Genomic DNA, 23,493 nt, shown 5'->3' on the forward strand with positions numbered 1-23,493 from the left:
CAAAAATAAACATTAATGTTTTTAAAAATAAATCCTCATACCTTTTCATTATTTCACTTGTGTAATGGAAGACAAGAGAGTGTATTCTCACTCTTCATGTGGTGAACCCAAAACAAAGTGTGCTTAGTATGCAATACAACACACTGAGCTGGTAGAAAGGTCAATATAGGTCATGACCCCGACAACAAGTAAATAAATGCTACCGTGCCCTTAAAACTCACATTCCTAAACCTTCACCGTACACAACATCTCTACCACCGAGTTCCTCAGCAGAAACTACAGTGAACATTAAAAGCAGATTACGGAGTTGGATGGAAATCCCAGCAGCACGCTTAAAGGAATTTCATTAGTTTCAAGCAGCATCCCCACCCCCACAAAACAGTCCCTGTGCGATAAGAGAGGAACATGAGAATTAAACAGACAAATCAAAGTGCAAAAGGCTTTGGCCGGTGTGTTCACTCACAAATTTAATTCCATGTAGTGTTGCAACTTTGGTCATGATATACCATCTTATGCCGCAATACAGAGCTCATAATGCCCACGTTTTGGTTTCAGTTGAAGTAAATACTAGTCAAATTTCATAAACAAGAACATCAGTTGAGGTAAAATGCAACTCATTTCTTCTTTCAGTGTGCAACTGTACATTAAACATCGTAAAAAAAAGAAACAAAGTACTATTTATTGCTTTAGATTTAAATCTCTGGTAAAGGCAACAAAACATAAATCATAATACACAAGTTTGACAAAGTCAATTTCATACTGTTCAAATGAGCAAAACATTGTAACACAGATCCAATGCTATTTTTCCGAAATACGTTTTACTCAGTAACTCTCACAATTTATGAAACAAAAGAACACTCTAACACTGAAAAACCTTTATGCATGCACTGCATAGCGTACTTACAGCATGAATACACCAGAATAAAGTTTAAATAGTTTCTAATGTCAGCTCAGCATGAGAGGAACACAATGGAAAAATCACTGTGTGACCTCTGAAACGTGATCTCAGGACAGAACCGGCTTTATGGTCACAGCAAGTTAGTACTAGTGCAAGGAAAGAGGCTTTAGTTTGTTCACTAACCTATGATCTGATCTGCTACATAAACCAACCACTACTAATGACTTCAGGAAGAGTTTCAATAGTGTACAAACAAGTATGAATGTACAGATTCACTTCAGTTCACAGTGAATTCTGTTCAAACAGGACGGGAATGTTGGTGGAAACAACATTTGGGTTGTTTGATGGACAGTCGTAGCCTTTGAGATACAGAAGTGGGTAAAGCCTCGTTCACACCAAGAACGATAACTACACACAATGTCGCTCTGTTTATTCTAAGCGCTGCATTTTTGGCGTCCGCCGCTTTAAAGCAGGACGGATTCTGATTGGCTGTCAGTGTAAGCTGGAAAAAATCATCATGGAAAGTGATTCCAACGATATGAGCCGCTATTGAAATAGTTGTGGTGTGGACTCTGATATTCATTTATATTTAGAATTATTTTTAGATCTATATCTTTATTGTCCTTGGTGTGAACGGGACTTAAATCTAAGATCATATTTCACCCAAAAATTAATAAGGAACATTAAGATTTTTTGCATTGCGATATTTCTTTGTATTTGTATTACTGTGAGGTGAAAAAATAAAGTATTCCTACATTATGAGGACATTTGCTGTGGGTTAGTTCTACCAAAAATGAAAATTCTGTCATTTATTACTTACCCTCATGTCGTTCCAAACCCGTAAGAGCTTCGTTAATCTTCAGTACACAAATTAAGATATTTTTGATTAATTATTTTTTTATCTGCCATGGAAAGCAATATAACTATCATCATTAAAGTTCCAGAAATGTATTTAAAGGGATAGTTCACCCAATAATTAAAATTCTGTCATCATTTACTCACCCTCAAGTTGTTCCAAACTCGTTTAAATTTCTTTGTTCTGTTGAACACAAAGGAAGATATTTTGAAGAATGTGGGAAACTGAACAGTTTTGGGGCACCATTGACTTCCATAGTATTTTTTTTTCCTACTATGGAAGTCAGTGGTGCCCCAATGTGGCCTGGTTACAAACTTTCTTCAAAATATCTTCCTTTGTGTTCAATAGAACAAAGAAATTTATACAGGTTTGGAACAACCTGAGGGTGAGTAAATGATGACAGAATTTTTGGGTGAACTATCCCTTTAAGACATTGTTAAAATATTGTTATGAAGCGACAAGAATACTTTTTGTGTGCAAAAACAAAACAAAAATAATGACTTTATTCAACAATTTCTTGTCAGACTCATACGCAGTTGATGTAGTGAACACAGTCCAGCGCTTCTGTATTGACGTCCGAACGCCGGCTCAGTATTGGCTATTGACTATTTTAACAATGGTTTTGCTACTTTTCTGGACCTTGAATGTGGTTATTTCTACAGAAGAGGATTAGGGCCAAGTAATAATAAAAAAATAAAACCATCTCGAGATTAAAGTTGTTAAATTTCGAGAAAAAAGTTGAAATAAAATGTTGAGAATAAACTCATTAAATTATGAGAAAAAAGTTGTTAAATTACGAGAACAAATTCGTTAAATTATGAGAAAAATGCCGTTAAAATTCGAGAAAAAAGTCGAGTTAAAATGTTGAGAATAAAGTCATTCAATTATGAGAATAAAGTCATTAAATTACGAGAAAAAGTCGTTAAATTATGAGAACAAATTCGTAATTTCGTAATCAACTTTTTTCTCTAAATTTAATGATTTTTCTCATAATTAATGAATTTGTTCTCGTAATTTAACGACTTTTTTAACGAGTTTATTCTCAACATTTTATCTTTTTTCTTGAAATTTAACAACTTTAATCTCGAGATGGTTTTATTTTTTTATTATTGCTTGGCCCTAATCCTCTTCCGTAAATTTCATTGCTTTCTATGAAGGATTAAAAAAAACCTCTTGGATTTCATCAAAAAGAAATTTGTGTTCTGAAGATGAACGAAGGTCTTACGGGTTTGGAACGACATGAGGGTGAGTAATTAATGACAGAAATTTCATTTTTGGGTGAACTAACCCTTTAAATCTCACAAAATCTCAGATCATATTTTCACCTGAAAATGAATAAGGACCATGAAGATTTTTTGCATTGTGATATTTTTTTGTATTTTCTTTACTGTGAGGTTAAAAAATTAAGTATAAACTTGAAGTATTCCTACATTATGATGGCATTTGCTGTATGGACTTTATGAATAATTAGTACAGAAATAATAACTCTAACAAGAATCATTGAGAATAATGAGAATTACAAAACCTCTAGAAACATTACAGTAATGAGAATTTGTGAAGAAAATGCACATAATTGTCATGAAAATAACGCATAACATCATGCAAAAAATCTTAATGGTATATATAGGCTTTATTTTGTCGAATAAAATGTTGTTGTTGTGAAATATAACTCTTGTGAGATTCATCCAGGGGACGAATTACAATTTTCCAAAAAAAAAAAAAAAAGATTATACAAAATATTGATCAAATATACATAATAATTTAGACAAAAGATAAATACATTAATAATCTTTAAATAAAATATTTTATCATAATTTTAGTTTCATATATCAGTTCTGGGTTTTGCACAGGTCAATGCTCAATGTTTTTTTTTTTTTTTTTTTGCTACAAATTTCTCAGTACATACTAAGCACGTGGGGTTCTCCAAACCACGTCTACGTCAGCAAATTTCACGTCTCCAAACTATATTTACAAAGTTTCCCTTCACGTTTGTCACGTAGAGCTACAATTTCGTCACGGCTACATCACGTAGCCAGCCACACGTACCAAACAACCCAAGCAAATAACCAAATAAACCAGACCAGTCTCTTTGAAAGGATTAGTTTGTGCTAAAAGGTTAGCTGTACACAAACAGTCCAATAATAGCTTATGAGGCTCAAAGTGCTCTTATGCTTCAAAATCTCAGAAAACTACAGCACACAAATGTATGCTGCCACGTCAGAGACATTATAAAAAGTGCATTTCGTACAATAACTCTGTTATATGCTGAAGAAATATTGTATAATGCCTATAAACGGACAAATTTGTCGCATGAACATAATTTACTGAAAACATTGAGATAGTGTCTACGTGATTACATGTCTATATAATTAGCATGCAATACAGGTCATAAGTCACCATAACTTGTCATAAACACCTCAACGTCGGGCCGAACCCGCAGCCCCTAAAATCACAGTGAGATCACGTCCAACAATGAAGACGATGCACCTTTTTTTTGGAGTACTTTAACACCTTCGGCCTCTCGAATCAAGGCCGTAGATGCATTCGGTCAACTCTGGAGCTCCGCAAGGCGTCAGAGCCCCAGATTAGTGTCGTCAAATGGTGCTCTCGGTGTGGGCGTGCGTGAACATGTGCACGTGGTGCGCGTGAGGGAAGGGCGTCGGGCTGCTGTTGCCGTGGGGATGAGGGGCGGGGCTGGAGTTGGAGTTGACATTGGTGTTCAGGTGCGACTGGTTTTGAGTGTGGCCGTGGCTCGGCTGCCGTTTGGACAGGCTGTTCTTGTCGTTGAGCAGCGAGGTGGTCTCATCCGGCCCGTTCTCTCTGGGAGCCGACGGCGCTGTGGTGTTGTTTGCGCTGATGGGAGGGGTAGGAGGTGGAAGAGGGCCGGTATCCAGTCGTGTATGGCTGCTCTGAGGGGACTGAGGGGTGCTGTCCAGCTTTGAAGCCAGGAGGCCGTTTTGGTACTGCGAACGAGTGACCTGAAAAAGACAAAAAACGAATCAAAAAAATTTAACCATTCAACTTAAAAAAAAAAAAGAAAAAAAAAAAGAAATTAATTTTTTTTTTTCAGCGAAGATGCATGAAATTGATCATAACTAACATTTATAATAGATTTCTATTTCAAATAAATGCTGTTTTGGACTTTCCATTCATCTTAGGCCCTGAAAAAATGTATCACGGTTTCCACAAAAATATTCAGCAGCACAATTTCTCAGTATTGAAAATAATAATAATAATAAACCCAAAATCATTTCACTTGATCTGACTCACACGGTCACGGATGCAAGCATGTGAGATTTGACTGGTTTTCTTTGTTAATACTGTGATTGACGCAATGTGATAAACTAGAACTTACTATATAAGTGAAGTCATCCACACTGCAAATAATGCAAAGTTTGCTGATAATATTAGTAGAGATAATACGCGAGTCCGAAATCAAATACTTCCCTACTATACAGTATGCAAAAAACACACCAAAAGAGTAGTATGTTCAAATGCACCGTTCAGGCATAACATTATGAGCACTGACAGGTGAAGTGAATATCACTGATGATCTCTTCATCACGGCACCTGTTAGTGGGTGGATATATTAGGCAGCAAGTGAACATTTTGTCCTCAAAGTTAGTGTTAGAAGCAGGAAAAATGGGCAAGCGTAAGGATTTGAGTGAGTTTGACAAGGGTCAAATTGTGATGGCTAGACGACTGGGTCAGAGCATCTCCAAAACTGCAGCTCTTGTGGGATGTTCCCGGTCTGCAGTGGTCAGTACCTATTAAAGTGCTCAAGGAAGGAACAGTGATGAACCGGCGACAGGGTCATGGGCGGCCAAGACTCACTGATGCACGTGTGGAGCGAAGGTTGGCCCGTGTGTCCGATCCAACAGACGAGCTACTGTAGCTCAAACTGCTCAAGAAGTTAATGCTGGTTCTGATAGAAAGGTGTCAGAATACACAGTGCATCACAGTTTGATGTGTATGGAGCTGCATAGATGCAGATCAGTCAGGGTGCCCATGCTGACCCCTGTCCACTGCCGAAAGAGCCAACAGTGGGTATCAGAACTGGACCACGGAGCAATGGAAGAAGGTGGCCTGGTCTGATCAATCATGTTTTCTTTTACATCACGTCACTTACCTGGGGAACACATGACACCAGGATGCATTATGGGAAGAAGGCAAGCCGGTGTGATGCTTTGGGCAATGTTCTGCTGGGAAAGCTTGGGTCCTGCCATCCATGTGGATGTTACTTTGACACGTACAACCTACCTAAGCATTGTTGCAGACCATGTACACCCTTTCATGGAAACGGTATTCCCTGGTGGCTGTGTCCTCTTTCAGCAGGATAATGCTCCTGCCACAAAGCAAAAATAGTTCAGGAATGGTTTGAGGAGTACAACAAGAAGTTTGAGGTGTTGACTTGGCCTCCAAATTCCCCAGATCTCAATCCGATCGAGCATCTGTGGGATGTGCTGAACAAACAAGTCCGATCCATGGAGGCTCCACCTCGCAACTTACAGGACTTAAAGGATCTGCTGCTAACATCTTGGTGCCAGAAACCAGAGCACACCTTCACACCTTCGTCTAGTGCCTCGACATGTCTGAGATGTTTTGGAAGCAAAAGGGGGACACAAACAATATTAGGAAGGTGCTCATAATGTTATGCCTGAGATATAAATATTATATGCTTATATGCAGCAAATCAGCATATTAGAATGATTTCTGAAGGATCATGTGACACTGAAAATTGGAGTAATGATGCTGAAAATTCAACTTTGCATCACAGGAATAGATTACATTTTAAAATATATTCAAATTGAAAACAGTTATTTTAAATTTTAAGATTTTTTTCAAAAATCTTACCGACCCAAAACCTTTAATCAGTAGCGTCTGATGTACACTCATTGCTAAAATGGCCAACAAATATGAGTTTTTAAAGGCTAATTCCGAAATCTAGAGAGCAGGGTGACTGATACAATGCAGATAAGCATATGTAATACATTTGGCATTAGATGTACAAAAACAGACAAAATTAAAGATCTACCAAGCAACATAAAATAGTTCATACATCTCATGTGCTAAGTCTTCTGAAGTCATAAACACAGGAGCAGGACTTCAAATTTCAGTCAGGAGCAGACTGAAATTGTTGTTATCGGCCACAAGAACATTTATGGACATAACGTACCTTTACAAACTGTAGGTCAGTGAGGGCCCGCACATTAAAATCAGGGACGTACTGTGCCGTGGGGCTGTTATTGAGCTGACTGTTACTGCCGCTGATGGACACAGAATCGACCCTCTCCGTGCAGCTCAGAGACGCAGAGCGGTTCAAACCGCTCAAATGAGACGGGGAGCGAAACTCTGGAATGCACATGAAATCCGTCAGTTCATGTTGTGGCACGCCTGCTTACACACACACACACACAGACACACACAGATGGAAGAGTTTCAATGGGAATACACACACAAATACAAATGTGGCAAGTCTTAAAAATAAAATGAAAAAACAACAGTGAGATGATGTTATTGATGAGAGGAAAGCACAACAATTAAAGAAACATGACATTTGAAATGAATGGAAAGATTATTGCAAATGATTGGATGGTCATTTCAGACAGCTTTAGTTTAATTGGAGAAGCATTGATTATAGTATACTATACTACTTGGGAGTAAAATATGAGTGTATGACTATAAAGAGAAGAGGATGATGACCTAATAGCCTGCTGTTAACCCAAAACCACGTGGGATAAGCACTAGATGTTCTCACTGCAATATTAATACACTAGCGCCATCTACAGGTGTTGTTATGAACTACCTTAAAGGGATAGTTCACTCAAAAATTAAAATTTTGTCATCACTTACTCACCTTCAAGTTGTTTCAAACCTATATGAGTTTTTTTTCTTCTGTTGAACACAAAAGATGATATTTTGAAGAATGTTGGTATCCAAACAGTTGATAGACCCCAATGACTTCCATAGTAGGAAACAAAATACTAAGGCTACCATCAATTGTCTGGTCATTCTTTAAAATATATTCTTACAGGTTTGGAACAACTTAAGGGTGAGTAAATGGTCACAATGTTTAATTTTTGGTAGAACTATCCCTTTAAGCAGTCGCTGCAGTGCTTGGTTTGACAGGCTTGACACTGCGACAAATAAATAAATAAATGAATGCTGACTGATGCGGACAAAAGCGCACAAACATTTCACTTCATCATAATGACTCAGAAGCACATGCTACAAGCGTGGGAGATTTTTCTCTGTGTTAACAGGGTTAATATTCGTTAAAGCGCTATGTTTACTCTGCGAGTGACGCGATGTGATAAACTACAACTCTCCCGGTATAATCAATAAAATCATCCACACTGCAAAACATGCAAAGTTTGCTGATAATAACGGAAGTGTTCTAGTATTTTCGTATCGGGTCGCTCGCGTGCTCTCAAGAATAGTTGTTTGGCCAGTAACTGTAACCAAAGAGAAGATGATTAATATTCATAAGAGGTGCTGACGGAACCAATCATCACAGCGATATCAGAGAATTTCGATGATATCGGAAAATTGCCTTAGTATTTGACTATACATTGCACTCTTATATCTTATTTTTTTAATTGAGAAAATAGCTAACAGGCTAGATGAATGTTAATTACGCCACTTTACGCAATTAATATTCATAACCCAAACCGAGAATTTCCTGAGGAGAACAAACATAAACAACGAAAGAAAATAAAAGACGTATTGAACAAGCCTATCAATATTACCAAAATAACAAGCTGTCTAATAATATCTGAATGAGTTTTTATTGTTTTCATTTTAGTTTTATTGAAATGTTTTTAATGTCTATTTAGTTTTTATTATTTCCGTTTTTATTTTAGGCTAATTTTACTACTAGAAATTTGCTAAAGCAGAAAACTAACTGAAATACATTTTTTTTTTTTTTAAATATTCTATTTTATATTCTGTTTAATTTATTTCAATTAAGTTTTAGTTCATGGTAGCAAGACTGCACAGCACTTGCGTATACTTGCATATATAATTGCATTACATATGTAACCCACAAAACCTGTCATAAGGGTAATTTTTTTGAAATTGAGATTTATACATTGTCTGAAAGCTGAATAAATATGCTTTCGTATGGTTTGTTAGGATAGGACAATATTTGAGAAATATTGAGAAATCTAAATATTGAGAAAATCGCCTTTAAAGTTGTCCAAATGAAGTCCTTAGCAATGTATATCCACTCACAAGAATACATTTTGAAATATTTACGATAGGAAATGTACAAAATATCTTCATGGAACATGATCTTTCCTAATGATTTTTGGCATAAAAGAAGAAATTATAATTTTGACCCAATCAATGTATTGTTTGCTATTGCTACAAATATACCCGTGCGACTTATGACTGGTTTTGTGGTCCAGGGTCACATATAACTCATAAATGCATTTTGTTTTTTCATCCAAACAACAATGTTCCTGTTTCATCGTGACATGAAGCGATCTTCGATCAACCTCACAACGATCATGTGAGAAGCAGAGCATGTTTGCTAGTATATTCTGATACTAAGGCAACTCAGAATGGAGCAGGACTGTATTTTCAGGTTGATGTGAATGTTGTGTTCAGTTGCATGAGGTCAGGTGTGATGGACAGGCAGTGACGCGGGCAGTAGGGTGAGTGTGTTAGTGGTTAGACTAGAAGAGCTCTCCAAAGATTGAGCTCATGAGGTCAGCGCCAGAACCAACTATCCAGCAAGCTTCCATTTTACTAACACTGTCATTAACATCTACGTATATGTGTCTTATTCCATGTCACGCATACAAGTTAATGCTTACAGTGGATTCCAATAGAGCTATGTTGCTAAGCTAATAAATCAAAACTAATGCTGCGTCTGAAATCGCATACTTCGCTCTTTCTCAAGTAGGTACTTATTTTTTTCAATAAGTACATACTGTGTGACCCCTAAAAAAGTATACTATGAATATGGGTAGTATGAATGAAATTCAGACATAGTACCATGTTGCTTCACTCTTATTCACAAATCCTCTTCCGTGGCCTCATGGGATAGTAAAGTGTATACTGAATGCGCACTTCAGAATTTCGCTGGCAGTAATAGGTCATCTTTTCACCTACTGTTTTTTGAAAACTATCGCTGCGTCCGAATATGCCTACTTCCATACTATATACAGTGTGAGTCGAGTAGTATGTCTGAATTCATAGTAAGTGAAAAATACCTGGAGAGATTCCTACCGGTGTGAGATTCTGATGGACACTTTACTATCCCATGAGGCTACAGGAGAAGATTTGTGAATGTCAGTGAAGCGATGCAACTGATGCCGTATAGGTCACATGACAGTGACAATAAAGCAGAAGTAGTAAGTTTGAATTTCATTCATACTACACACATTCACACTATAAAGAACATACTTTTTAATGCTCAAGAAGCAAGTTTCAAACCAAATGTAGTACCTACTCTACAGTATATGATTTTGGATCACATACTGTATAGTAAGTACTGTAAATATCATTAATTTTTTCACATACTATATAGTAGGGAATTATTCGATTTCAGATGCAGTGTAACACAAATAAATACATAGCACACACAAACATTGGATGAAAGAGCTTTTGTATTAAGATCAAACTGTATTCTACTTTTCAGTACTGAATAATATTTCCTAATAAACAAAAAAATACATTTAGCATGTGCATTTTTTTTATTAGGTATTAGGTGGAACTATATTCTACGGAAGAGGATTAGGGCCAAGCAATAATAAAAAATTAAACCATCTTGAGATTAAAGTTGTTAAATTTCGAGAAAAATGCCGAAATGTTGAGAATAAACTCATTAAAATACGAGAAAAAACTCGTTAAATTGTGAGAAAAAAGTTGAGATAAAATGTTGAGAATAAAGTCATTAAATTAAGAGAAAAAACTCGTTAAATTACAAGAAAAAAGTCGTTAAATTACGAGAACAAATTTGTTAAATTATGAGAAAAATGTTAAATTTCGAGAAAAAAGTCGAGATAAAATGTTGAGAATAAACTCATTAAATTATGAATAAACTCATTAAATTATGAGAATAAACTCATTAAATTATGAGAAAAAAGTTGTTGTTCTCATAATTTACTGAATTTGTTCTCATAATTTAACAACTTTTTTCTCGTAATTTAACAAGTTTATTCTCAACATTTTATCTCGACTTTTTTCTCAAAATTTAACAACTTTAATCTCGAGATGGTTTTATTTTTTTATTATTGCTTGGCCCTAATCCTCTTCCTATCAATATTTTATGCAGTACTGAAGTATATTTTTAATGCAATAGATACAATGGCTAAAATTGTTGCTTAGGCTTTGGAACAGAACTTTTAAATCACTGTATAAAAATAATAAATAATTCTCACACTTTTATATTGATTTGTCACATCCTTTTTGTAACCAGAAAGGACTGAAATGTAAAAGTAGTCCATATGCTATATGTCAGTTCTTTTGAATGCCAATGATAAATTTTGTGTGTGGAAAATTCTCTGCTGTAGCTCCTGAATCTCAATTATGCTTGCACACATTCAAACCTGCCGCTTCAAGACTTGTGCCTAGTGAGAAGTCAACGTTGTCGAACATTTTGTTCTTGCAGGTCTTGAACGCAAGCACAAATTTGATTTGAAAATACTGAATTTTTCCCAACAAACAAAACAGTGTTGGAACTATTTTCTATCAATATTTGATGCAGTGCTGAAATTGTTGAATAGGCTTTTAAATGATTGCATTGCACTGCATAAAATAATAACATAACAAATAAAAACTTGCTGGACAACGGTTCATAGCGTAATAAAAGGTTATTTTTTCCCTTTTAAACTAGTTCCTGTCCCACACCACTGCCATGTTAGCTCCCCTACATCCCTGAGTTAGCACCCATCATGCAGGGGATTTTACCTGGGAAACGCGAGAACAGAGAAAACCTCTTAAGCGAAAGGCGGCGCGGATGAGGCGACACCACGGAGGGAGAGAGAGGGGGAGTGACAGCTGAAGGGGCGGGGGGGGGAGCCAGAGCAGAGCAGAGGAGAGACAGAGAAGCTCTTTAAACACATCACACATTAACATCCTGTGGAGAGCTGCTGAAGGTAAAAATTCCTCATTGTAATACACTATGGGAACATAATTTTACACTACAATTCTTGTCTTTTAAAGTAAAACATATTCTGGTGACATTAACACTTAAAACTCGTCGCTATTGTTCCAAACCTGCACAACTTTCTTCCTTCAGTGGAACTCAAATGAAGATATTTTGCAGAATGTCCAAGCTGTATAAGGAAAGGACTTTTTTTTTAATATATATATATATATATATATATATATATATATATATTATAATAATTTATTCCTGTGATGCAAAGCTGAATTTTCAGCATCATTACTCCAGTCTTCAGTGTCACATGATCCTTCAGAAATCATTCTAATATGCTGATTTGATTCTAATATGCTGCTTAAGAAACATTTCTGATTATCAATGTTGAAAACAGTTTGTGGAAACTGTGATACACTATCATTCAAAAGTTTGAAGTAAGATTAAAAAAAAAAAAAAAAAGAAGAAGAAAGAGACTAAATTAATACTTTTATGCAGAAAGGACATTGAATTGATCAAAAGTGACAGTAAAGAATTTTATAATATTACCAAAAATTTCAATTTTAAATAAATGCTATACTTTTGAACTTTCTATTCATTAAAACAATCCTGAAAAAAAATGAACACAATTTTCACAAAAATGTTAAGCAGCACAACTGTTTTCAACATTGATAATAAACATTACTAATAACTGAGTACAAATAATAATTGATAATAACTGAGCAAATCAGCATATTAGAATAATTTCTGAAGGATCATGTGACACTGAAGACTGGAGTAATGATGCTGAAAATTCACAGGAATAAATTACATTTTAAAATATATATTCAAATAGAAAACAGTAATTTTAAGTTGTAATAATATATTTTACATTATTATATGAATGTATTTTTGATCAAATAAATGCAGGCTCAGTGAATGTATGGGACTAATTTAAAAAAAAACGTCACGTCAACATTTTTAACAATGATATTTCAGCCTGTTTCTCACAATTTTATAGAAAAAGCCCCATAAAATGACCATAAACATGCTATATTTCAGCTCTTCCGAATTACAAACATCAATTTTGTGAAAAATTGTCTTGTTAAAAAAAACAAAAACAAAATAAAAGTCATTATTCAATGAAACTTGCCACCTCAAGAATGGCAAGGTTTATGTTAACGATGTTAAATATTGTTGGTTCATACGTGGCTAATTGCACCAATTACTACATGCAATATTTTGGGAGCTAATTTTATGTATTTTCAAAAAAAAAACTTGGAATATACAGAACTTTATGGTGTTTTTGGAGCTTAAAGTGTGAATGAATTACCATCCAGTAGCGTTGTGCTGAAAAAAAAATCAGCTTTGACATTCTGCTAAATATCTACTTTTAGGTTTCAAGGATGAAAGAAAAATAATACTGCTGTGGAAGGACAAGAGAACAAGTAAATTCCACCAGATCAGTCACATGACCTTTGTCTCTTATGCAGTGTTTCTCAAAGCACAAGCAGGCACACATTTAGACACATGCTAAGCACATAAATGTGACGTTTGGCACATGGATGGACTTGCGGCACAGCTGGAGGTGAAGGAACAGAATCAGACAGCATCATTACACATAGTGACAGTCGGCCAGCAGATGTCCCTGCGGTCAAATGTGTCCCATAGTCCCCTACCGGCAGCTTCAGTGTTATTATGTAACACCGAAGACTAAACTTACAATGACAGATCATGACAAAGTGCTTGTGTCTGCACTGGGAGACTCTAAAAAACACAGCGCTGACAACATCTATGACTTAAACTATGGCTGGGCAGAAAACACATCAACAGACACATCATCTTTACCATAAATCAACCTGATTCAGAAAACTCACTGAAATATTCATAATTAATTCAAATGATATAATATTGACTTTAAAAAGACTGTTCAACTTAAAAATGCAAATTCTGTCATCATTCACTCCTTTTTCATGCAATTTTAATGATTGGGGAACCTTTCAAGCCTCCAAAAAAGATTCATAAAAGTGGTTCGTACGACTTGTGCTATATTCAAAGTCTTACGAAGCTATTCAATAGCGTGGTGTGATGAAGAGACCGAAATGTACATTTTCACTGATAATATTGCACTCTTATTAACTGCAACTAGGTTCACTGAGTTAGTTAAAGGGATAGTTCAACCAAAAATAAAAATTACCCCATTATTTCCTCACCCTCAAGCCAAGTAATAAGAGTAACCCCTGACGTGATGTATGACGCAGGATGTAGGAGTATTGTTAGCTTAGATGACCTCTTGTGGTTCAAACAAATAGGGCTGGGCAACAAACTCAAGCTCCTCTTCTCTTATAATCGAAATCCTCTGACATTTCTATTTAAAAAAGATTTTTCTAATTCTAATTCATGTTTTGTTTTGCTCTATCCTCTGAGCTTCCGCGTTCGTCATTGCATCATGCATCAGGTCAGAGGTGACTCTTCCATCGCAAATCGATGCACAGTAAAATCCCCAGAGTTAAATCAACTCTGCTCAGAGTATATATGGTCCCTCTCTAAATAATGTTAAAGTAACACTGAAGCAGAGTTAAAGTTAATGAGATAATTAAGCAATTAATAAGGCTGTGACTGAAGTCAGTTGTAGTTCTTGTGTTTCTCTTTTCTTCAGTGATTCTGCTTGTTAACAGCAGGTGTTCATCACTAATGCTCAATCATCACTTAATTAATTGATTAATTATCTCATTAACTTTAACTCTGCTTTAGTGTTATTTTAACACCATTTAGAGAGGGACCATATGTACTCTGAGCAAAGTTGATTTAACTCTGGAGATTTTGCTGTGTGCGTATGGTTGTCTGCAGGAAGCTAGTTATTATTAAGGCTGCCCTCGACTAAAGATTTTTCTAGTCGGCTAGTAGTCATTCTTTTAAGCCATTAATCGACTAATTGCATGTTTAAGCCATAAATTAAAATAATGAGCCTTCAATTAGCCTTTCGCCGAGCCCTGCCCCCCTTAGTTACTGTTGCTTTGTCCGACAAGCCGTGGCGCTGTCACTCCACACGCAGTGAAAAATACATCGCGGAACAAAGAGGATACTGAACACACATCGACAGACAAGACAGAGTAGGTTACTTATGATATTAAACAAAGTCCCAGCTTTCAAACCGTGTAGTTATTAAAGAAATTCAAACAATAAAAACCGTTTTGTTGCTCTTTAATGTGTCGTGACCATGGTCGTGACAGATTGCTGTAGATCCTCAGCTCAACCGCTCGTAAAAAAACGATCATCTCTTCCTATTAGTCCATGAACATGAGAATCAATGTTGTTTCAAACACGGAAAGACGTCAATATACACCATTTTTCAAGTTTTACTCCACCGAGGTTAATCTTTTAACTACTGGCTGCTTTGACGGACAAAATGGCGGATGCGGCGTTCTGATTGGTTAGATCGCTTGTCAATCAAACTCCCGGCGAAAGGTCAATTGCCTATATATAATAATAATCAGTGCTCAAGCACACAAATAAAGTTTGCCACAGCGCACCGGCAAACGTAATGATTAAGAGTGTTGTGAAAAAACAGCAGGAAGACTGTCTAAACATTTTAATAATTATTGATAATGTTTTGTGTGTTTTCGGCTGCAGAGATTAAGTCAATGATGCTGACTCATCATCTCCGCAGTAGTGGACGCGCCTATATGCACGTTTCATATGGATTACATAATCTGAGAAAATTTATTTTACTTTTGAATTGGTTCCTTTAAAAGTAGAAGTAATCTTTCTATAGATATATTTCTCGTGACTGTGAGGCAAGTATACGCTGAGTTTCAGTGTATTTTACAAAAGCACAACATTTTGCAGTTATTGTGAGTTTACAGAAAAGTGGACGTAGGCTAGTATTTTAAGTTAAATGCAAGTGATCGCACCGGCGCCACCTCACTCTCCACACAAGCACGGATATGTGTCTAATAATAGCACACATTTATCGAGGACTAGGCTCACATTAGAGCGAGCGGACTTGAAAAGTTGCTACTATGTACATTTGCATTACCATTTACATTACAAGTGGTAAGTAGGGCTGGGCGATATATCGAATGCTTTTGTCACGCGCATTTCGTCAGTAAAGCCGGTTCCCTGATTACCGCTATATCGCCATCTCCTGCTTTCAAATGGAGCGGCATTTAATAGAGAGCCGTAGTTCACTGATAAGCCACGCAATATCGCGTTCATTATCGACGGCGATTGATATTGATAATGAACGCGATATTGCGTAGCTTGTCAGTGAACTACGGCTCTGTCTATTAAATGCCGCTCCATGTGAAAGCAGGAGATGGCAATATAGCGGTAATCAGGGAACCGGCTTTACTGACGGAATGCACGTAACAATCGCATTCGATATATCGCCCAGCCCTAATGGTAAGCCATATTTGAGGTCGATGAATGAGTGTTTGGATCTACTGCCATTAACGATCTCTCCCTCACAGACTGCGTGACTTTGTGACTGCATGCGTTTTTTTTTTTCTGCAAGTAACAGACTAATAAAATCTTGCTTAGTCGACTTTTAGAGGGCAGCCCTAGTTATTATAGTTAATAACGTTTTAAATATGGATATTTTTCTTACAAAAACACATCGCTTCACTTCAGTATGTGCCTTTATTAACCCCCTGGAGCCTTATGGATTACTTTTATAATCTATGGATGCACTTTTTTGGGCTTCAAAATGTGGCCCCCCTTCACACCCATTATAAACCTTGGAAGAGCCAGGATATTTTTAAATATATCTCTCATTGTGTTCATCTAAAAGATATATACACCTAGGATGGCTAAATCAAAGGATAATTTTCATTTTTTTGGGTGAACTATCCCTTTAAATCTCAAGAAGCCAACATATACTCACCCTGGAACATAAAATAAGATACTCTGAGTGTGTTTGAGCACACTATGAAGTCAATGGGCTCCAACCTTTTTCAAAATATCTTATTTTGTGCTCCACAGAGTGAGAAGAAAAGGCATACATTGAGTAAATTATGACAGAATTTTCATTTTTGGATGGACTAACCCTGTAAGTGGGAATATATCACACTCTTCGATTAGAGAAAGTAAGAGTTAAAAAAAGCAAGGTAATAAATAAATACTCACCCAGGCATGGTGAAGTCAGTGCCATGACTCCGTAATACGAGAAAGGACCGGCCTCAAACTTCATATTCTCGTTTCCAGCCTCAACTTCCACCCGACCCTGAGGGACAGAGGTGAGTTTATCAGTTTCATTTGTTAAAAAAAAAAAAAAGTTAACGTGGAATTTGCACATATTGCAGGACATTTGGTTATATATATTTCAATAATTTGGAGATAATCATAAAGAAAATCATAACCACATAAATGCTGCTTCAAATAAATGCATTGGTAGCTTTGCATGGTTCCTTCAAGATACTGAAACCTAAAGCCCTCATGAACCCCCACTGGTGTTATTCTTCAATAATTGAAATGTGTTTTTAAAGACACTCACGAAACATTTAAGTCAAATGCAACTCATTTTGAAATCTTAACCGGCTTCCTTGAAGAACAACCAGTTGCATCTCCATAATTAAAGACAGAATGACACAAAACCCAACCAAAACTCCCACAAGTACGGTGAGGTTGGTACATTTAATACTTTGAAACCAGGGCACAAGTCATGTGTCAAACCACATTCGAGAGGACAAACAAATTTTCCAAACTCTCAGGCATCATATTTGCCTCATTTTCCATCCCAATGGAGAGTCAACCTTTCCTCTCATTCTCAGAAAAACGTTACCGGATCTGTGGCGCTCGGATTGCACGACACACGGATCCTGTCACTCTATCTGGGTCTCCTCTGCTCTGGTATCTATATTCAGGTAGACACTGAACACAAACAGAGATCGCCAACACTTGCTGCTTTCTGTTATGCCAGCAAATCAGAGCCAAATCCAGTTACCTAAAACAAAACTACTACTACTACTAAACAAATCTTAACATTCATAAAAATGAACTCTTAAATTGATATACTACCTTTCAAAAAAAAATTTTTAATTTTGGAAAGTTAATTATTGATGTGAAATGTGACAGACATTATCAGGAACATTATCAGGAATAAATTACATTTTAATATATATTTAATTATTTTAAATTGTAATAATACTTCAAATATTATGTTTTACTGTATTTTTAGTTAAATGCAGTCTTGGTGAGCAGAAGAGACTTATCAATCAGTGACATTTTACAATTAGGTTCAGTTAATTAGCATTAGGTATCATAAAACAACAACGAACAACACTTTTACAGAATTATATAATTTATAGGTTATCTAGGATGTGCAAATTTCTGCATATAACCTTTTTTTCCAGTAGTTAATGCATTATTAATGAATATTAAGTATTAATGAGCAATGGTAAATTTATTAATTAACCTACGTTAATAAATGCTGTAAAAAGTTTATTGTTAGTTAATAACATTATTGTTAATGCCTTTTTGTGAAGTACTACCAACAAATCATCAAAACCTACTAATCTACTAAATTCCAATTATTAAAATCAGAAGCCAAAACATTTTTCAATTACAAAAATATTAATATTTTTATATATTTATACATTTTATATATTTAAATTAAAGTTTATATTTTTATTTTCTAATAAATGTATTTAAACATATTTAAATATTCTATTAAATATATTAATATTATATATTTATTTAATACATTGCTTTTTATTTTCCTATACTATTACATACTTATTTAGATATAAGATATTATCAATATATCATAATATTGGTTAATTTATATGTTACATAATTTATTCGATCATTAATTTAATAGACTGAATATATTAAATAAAAGTATAAGAACATAAAATATAAATTTAATACACTGATTTTTATTTGCTTATACTTTTAAATATTTATTTAAATATAAATGATCAATACATCATATTATTGTTATAATTTATAAATTTATTTGATAATTTTTATTATATTTTAAGTCATTTTAAAACTCAATTAAATACAGGCAGATTCAGTCTGGAAATTAGCAGATGTAAATAAGTCAGAGTAGTTTGGTGAATTTAAGCAGACATACGGTTTGATGGCCAGTGTGACATAACGCTCCCTGACACATGGCTTCATGCTCTGTATGACATTGTGCCGCGGGGATGATTACGACAGTGATAAACACTGTCACACTGAGGTTCTGAAAGAGTTAACCTTGTCCTGGCTGACCCCCCGTCGAGAACACCGCAAATCCAGGATGTGATTTACTGATCCCAGAGGGGCCCGTGCGCTACGTCGGCCCTGTGTCCTATCACGGCTCGTTCTACCTTGACCATCTTCAAACTTAAGCCACGTTAAGTAAGCTGCGACACAGATATTCATTCAGATGACTGGAAACTATGTGTAAGGTCACGGTATTGTGTTGATCCCTGAACGAGTTCACATACAAGCCAATATCTATATATGTATCATCTGCTTGCTGTAGCATAGACATCCAAGAGTCTTTCCATCAGTCTCACTTCTGATTGGATTGTTTTATAAAACAAGGCCATGGACAGTGCACTTTATTTGGTTGTGTATACAATCGTGTGTGTGTGTGTGTATATGTGTATGAGCTGGCAGAAAGGGGGTGGGATTAGAGCTGGTATGCTCAGGATCCCTTTCTTACGTAAGAGGGATCAATTAGTGAAGGACAGGCCTGTCCAATGCACAGCCTCTTCTGGCTAAACCTACAGTGAGGTCACAGACACTCCGAAACAAACCACGATGCCCCAACCGAGGGGCACAAACGAGCCACCATGGACACACCAAGCCCAAGAAATGGCACTAAAAGAGCTACCAATGTTTACAAGCATCACTATTACAACTGCTCAAACTTCAAATCTCTACTCATTAGAATTAAACTTCTGTGTGTAATTCATCCTGTGCTGTTTTTTGTGCTAAAGGCATGAATAACAACTCAAATTGTACAGAGATGTGTGCTGTTACTTCTCCAAGTGATCAGACTTGTGATTTCGGCTTGGCGAACAACAAAACAGGCAGAAAAAAACAGAATTAAACTGAAGGAGTGACTCGAACCATATCTAAAAATGAATGCAGAGTAGAGCTGCACGATAATTCAAAATATCACAGAAGTACTGGGATAATAGTTTATAGTTCAGATATAAACACGGATGTTCATGGTGATGTTCAAAATAGAGTAAATCACCTTTTGCACGTAATTTCATGCTTCAAATAATGATTGTATCAATAACATCACTACACCAGTAGGTGGCGACAAGTTACTGTTAAAAATGTAACTTCACGCTCAAATAACAATTGTATCAATTACATCGTTACACCACTAGGTGGTGACAAGTGACTGTTAAAAATGTATTTGTCATTGAATCATTCATTCAAGAGATTTGTTCAAAAAATTCACTTAAAAGTGATCAAAACAGAGTAAATCACCTTTTGCAAGTAACTTCACACTTCAAATAACGATTGTGTCAATTTCATCTTTACACCAGTAGGTAGCGATAAGTGATTGTTAAAAATGTATTTGTCATTGGATCACTCATTCAAGAGATTCATTCAAAAGCGATCAAAACAGAGTAAATCACCTTTTGCAGGTAACTTCATGCTTCACCTACTGGTGTAATGATGTAATTGATAAAATCGTTATTTGGTGACAAGTGACTGTTAAAAATGTATTTGTCATTGAATCATTCATTCAAGAGATTTGTTAAAAAAATTCACTTAAAAGTGATCAAAATAGAGTAAATCACCTTTTGCAAGTAACTTCACACTTCAAATAACAATTGTGTCAATTTCATCGTTACACCAGTAGGTGGCGACAAGTGGCTTTTAAAAATGTATTTGTCATTGAATCATTTATTCAATAGATACGTTCAAAAACGCTGATTCATCTAGCATTAAAACAAGTGAAGTCATTATGAGTGAGTCATTGAATCATTCATTCAAACTGATTTTTTTATTAATTCAAATTAATTAAATTTTTTAAATAGACTGCAGCAATTAACATTATGTCAAACCCTGTAGTAGATTACGTGTAATTTTGTTTAGCTGTCTATTCAGAATCGTGAGAGAACCATGATCTCTATTTTAAACCCAAAAAAAACGTGATTCTCAATTTATCCAGAATCGTGCAGCTCTACTGCAGAGTGGACTCTTTTTACATGGAAAGTAAGAACCACCTAGCAACCACTGAGAACACCTTAGCAACTGCATAACACCCTGGAAACCACCTAAAACCTTAGCAACACATAATGCCTTGGCAAACCACCTAGCAACCAACCAGAACACCTTAGAAACTGCGTAACACAACCCTGAAAACCACCAAAAAAAACACCTTAGCAAACTACGTAGCAATACCCTGGCAACCATCTAAAACAAAACTACATAGCAACACCTTAGCAGCACATAGCAATGCCTTGGCAAACCACCTAGTTTTAGGTGGTTGCCAGGTTATTGCTATGTGGTTTCTAGGGTGTTCTGAGTTGTTGCCAAGACATTAGGCTAGTTCTAAGCAACGACATAGTGACACCTTAGCAAACACATAGCAATGCCTTTGCAACCTCCTAGAAGTTAAGGTGCTCTAGGTTTCTAGACTAGTTTTATATGTTTTGGCACCTTAGCAACCACAAAGCAACGTCCTGGTATCCACTCACAACATCCTGGCATCATGGCAGTAAGTTTTGCACAGGCAAGCATCACTCATATTTTCTTCAGAAAAATATGGTCTATTTGGGGATTCATCTAATCCTGTAAGTACTCAGAATTCTGACCAATGACAGGCAGAGAGAGAGATATTTGTGGATGGTTGTACAGCTAATGTCCCTGGAGCAATGTCATGGGGATTGAGTCCTCTCCACAAGGTCAAATGGTGAGGGGTTACATGGGATGCAATTGAGTGAATCACATAATGCAAGCCGTGGGGAACAGCCAACTTCTCTGACCTTTTCCAGTTTTCTCAAACCATACAAACTTTCTAATGCAATAAAACAAAACTAGACAGTTTATGACTTAAAGACTTATAATCTATGTGAGCGTGTTTGTGCTGAGTAGAAATCAACAAAACAATGATAACTAGAGAGTTTTAGATGGTTACCAGGGTGTTGCTATGCAGTTGCTATGGTGTTCTGGGGTTGCTAGGAGATTGCCTACTGGTTATGCTATGTTAGCCACTTGACAAAAAAAGGGTTGTCTTTGAGGCATGATAAAAACATGGTACTCACGGAAAATCAAGAAAACGAGATTGAAACAATAAGAATAACTGTGTTGATCTATATAACGATGATTAGTTTTCTGTCTATAAATGTATCTGGTCCTGGTCCTGGTTAAAATTGCTTATTTCTCTGGATTTAAACATTCTCGGAAACATCTAGGATAATGTAAGTACACAAGTCAACAAAATATATAACAGTTCTAGTGGTTTTTGTATATTTTAATCCAAAAATCTTACATATTGTGCCTTTAAATTAATATATTTAAATGAATCATAAAATGCCATTAAAAATAAAACAAACATAACCATAAACCATTACATGCAATTTATTTGATATCTGAAAATAAAATGGAAAAAACTCAAAGAGGCAGATTAAAGATGCAAGCCTGAGGTATATCTTCTGTTTATCTTCATAAATATGATCGTTTAGAGTATGTATTAGCACAGAAATCTTCAACAAGCCACACAAGTTAGCACAAACAATCCAGGTAATCCAAAGTTTAATTTAAACAGTTTAAGCAATCATGATATTTGCCCTAGCAAGCTCCACTAACAGGTGACCAATTATTTATTGCACAATTTCGGCTTTAAAGGGATAGTTCACCCAAAAATGAATATTTGCTGTTAATTTACTCACCCTCAGGCCATACAAGATGTAGGGGACTTTTCTTCAGTAGAAGAGTAAAGAAGATTTATAGCTGAAACCGTGGTCTTCAGCGATTCATATAATGCAAGTCAACGGCTACCGTCACTTTGAGAGTCAAAACACAGGCAAAACAAAATTAATACCCGTGGCTCCTGACGATACATTGAGGCCTTATGAAGCGAAACGATTGGTCTGTGCAAGAAACTGAACATTATTTACAACATTATTACCTGTAATCCAAACGGTACTGAGCGTGAGCTTCCTGTCGCATAATGACGTATACGCAAGAGCTCAAACGTTGGGAATCTGCGAAAAGTCAATCATCCTGATTGAGATCACGCATATATAGGTTGTGGCATCCAGGGTAAGCACAAGCAAATATGATTTTGATGAACAATACAATACGTGAGCGTCAGCTCATCGTTTGCAGAGGCTGTGGATTAAAAGTAAAAATGCTGTAAATAATTTTCAGTTTCTTGCATAGACGGATCGTTTCGCTTCATAAGACCTCAATGTATCGTCAGGAGCCGCGGGTATTAATTTTATGTTTAATCATATGTTTTTTTGACTCTCAAAGTGTCGGCACCCATTGACTTGCATTATATGAATCACCAAGGACAACAGATTCAGCTAAAAATCTTCTTTACTGTTATACTGAAGAAAAATAGACACCCACATCTTGTATGGCCTGAGAGTGTAAATGAACAGAAAACGTTTATTTTTAGGTGAACTATCCCTTTAAAGGCACTTTTCCGGTAGCTGAAAGCATTTTGAGATGACCAACACCTAT

The 23,493-nt window shown here is 35.9% G+C and overlaps 1 protein-coding gene across 4 annotated transcripts in view; it reads right to left on the reverse strand.

Moving 5' to 3' along the window:
* Positions 1 to 3,033: 3,033 nt before the first annotated feature.
* Positions 3,034 to 23,493, reverse strand: part of LOC137028550 (metal transporter CNNM4) — a 29,311-nt gene continuing 8,851 nt past the window's right edge. Inside the window, exons 5-8 of one of the 4 annotated variants that reach the window (XM_067397490.1) lie at positions 16,969 to 17,065; positions 11,673 to 11,762; positions 6,931 to 7,106; positions 3,034 to 4,732 (exon numbers count right to left, since the gene is read on the reverse strand). In XM_067397490.1, coding sequence (XP_067253591.1) covers positions 4,349 to 4,732; positions 6,931 to 7,106; positions 11,673 to 11,762; positions 16,969 to 17,065 — 747 coding nt within the window. In that variant the 3' untranslated portion in view covers positions 3,034 to 4,348. Of the gene's footprint in view, positions 4,733 to 6,276; positions 6,347 to 6,930; positions 7,149 to 11,672; positions 11,763 to 16,968; positions 17,066 to 23,493 lie in introns of those variants that run through there. The other 3 variants (XM_067397493.1, XM_067397492.1, XM_067397491.1) reach the window with 3 other exon arrangements.

The sequence above is a fragment of the Chanodichthys erythropterus genome, chromosome 10 (assembly GCF_024489055.1).
Source record: "Chanodichthys erythropterus isolate Z2021 chromosome 10, ASM2448905v1, whole genome shotgun sequence".
NCBI classification, from domain to species: Eukaryota; Metazoa; Chordata; class Actinopteri; order Cypriniformes; family Xenocyprididae; genus Chanodichthys; species Chanodichthys erythropterus.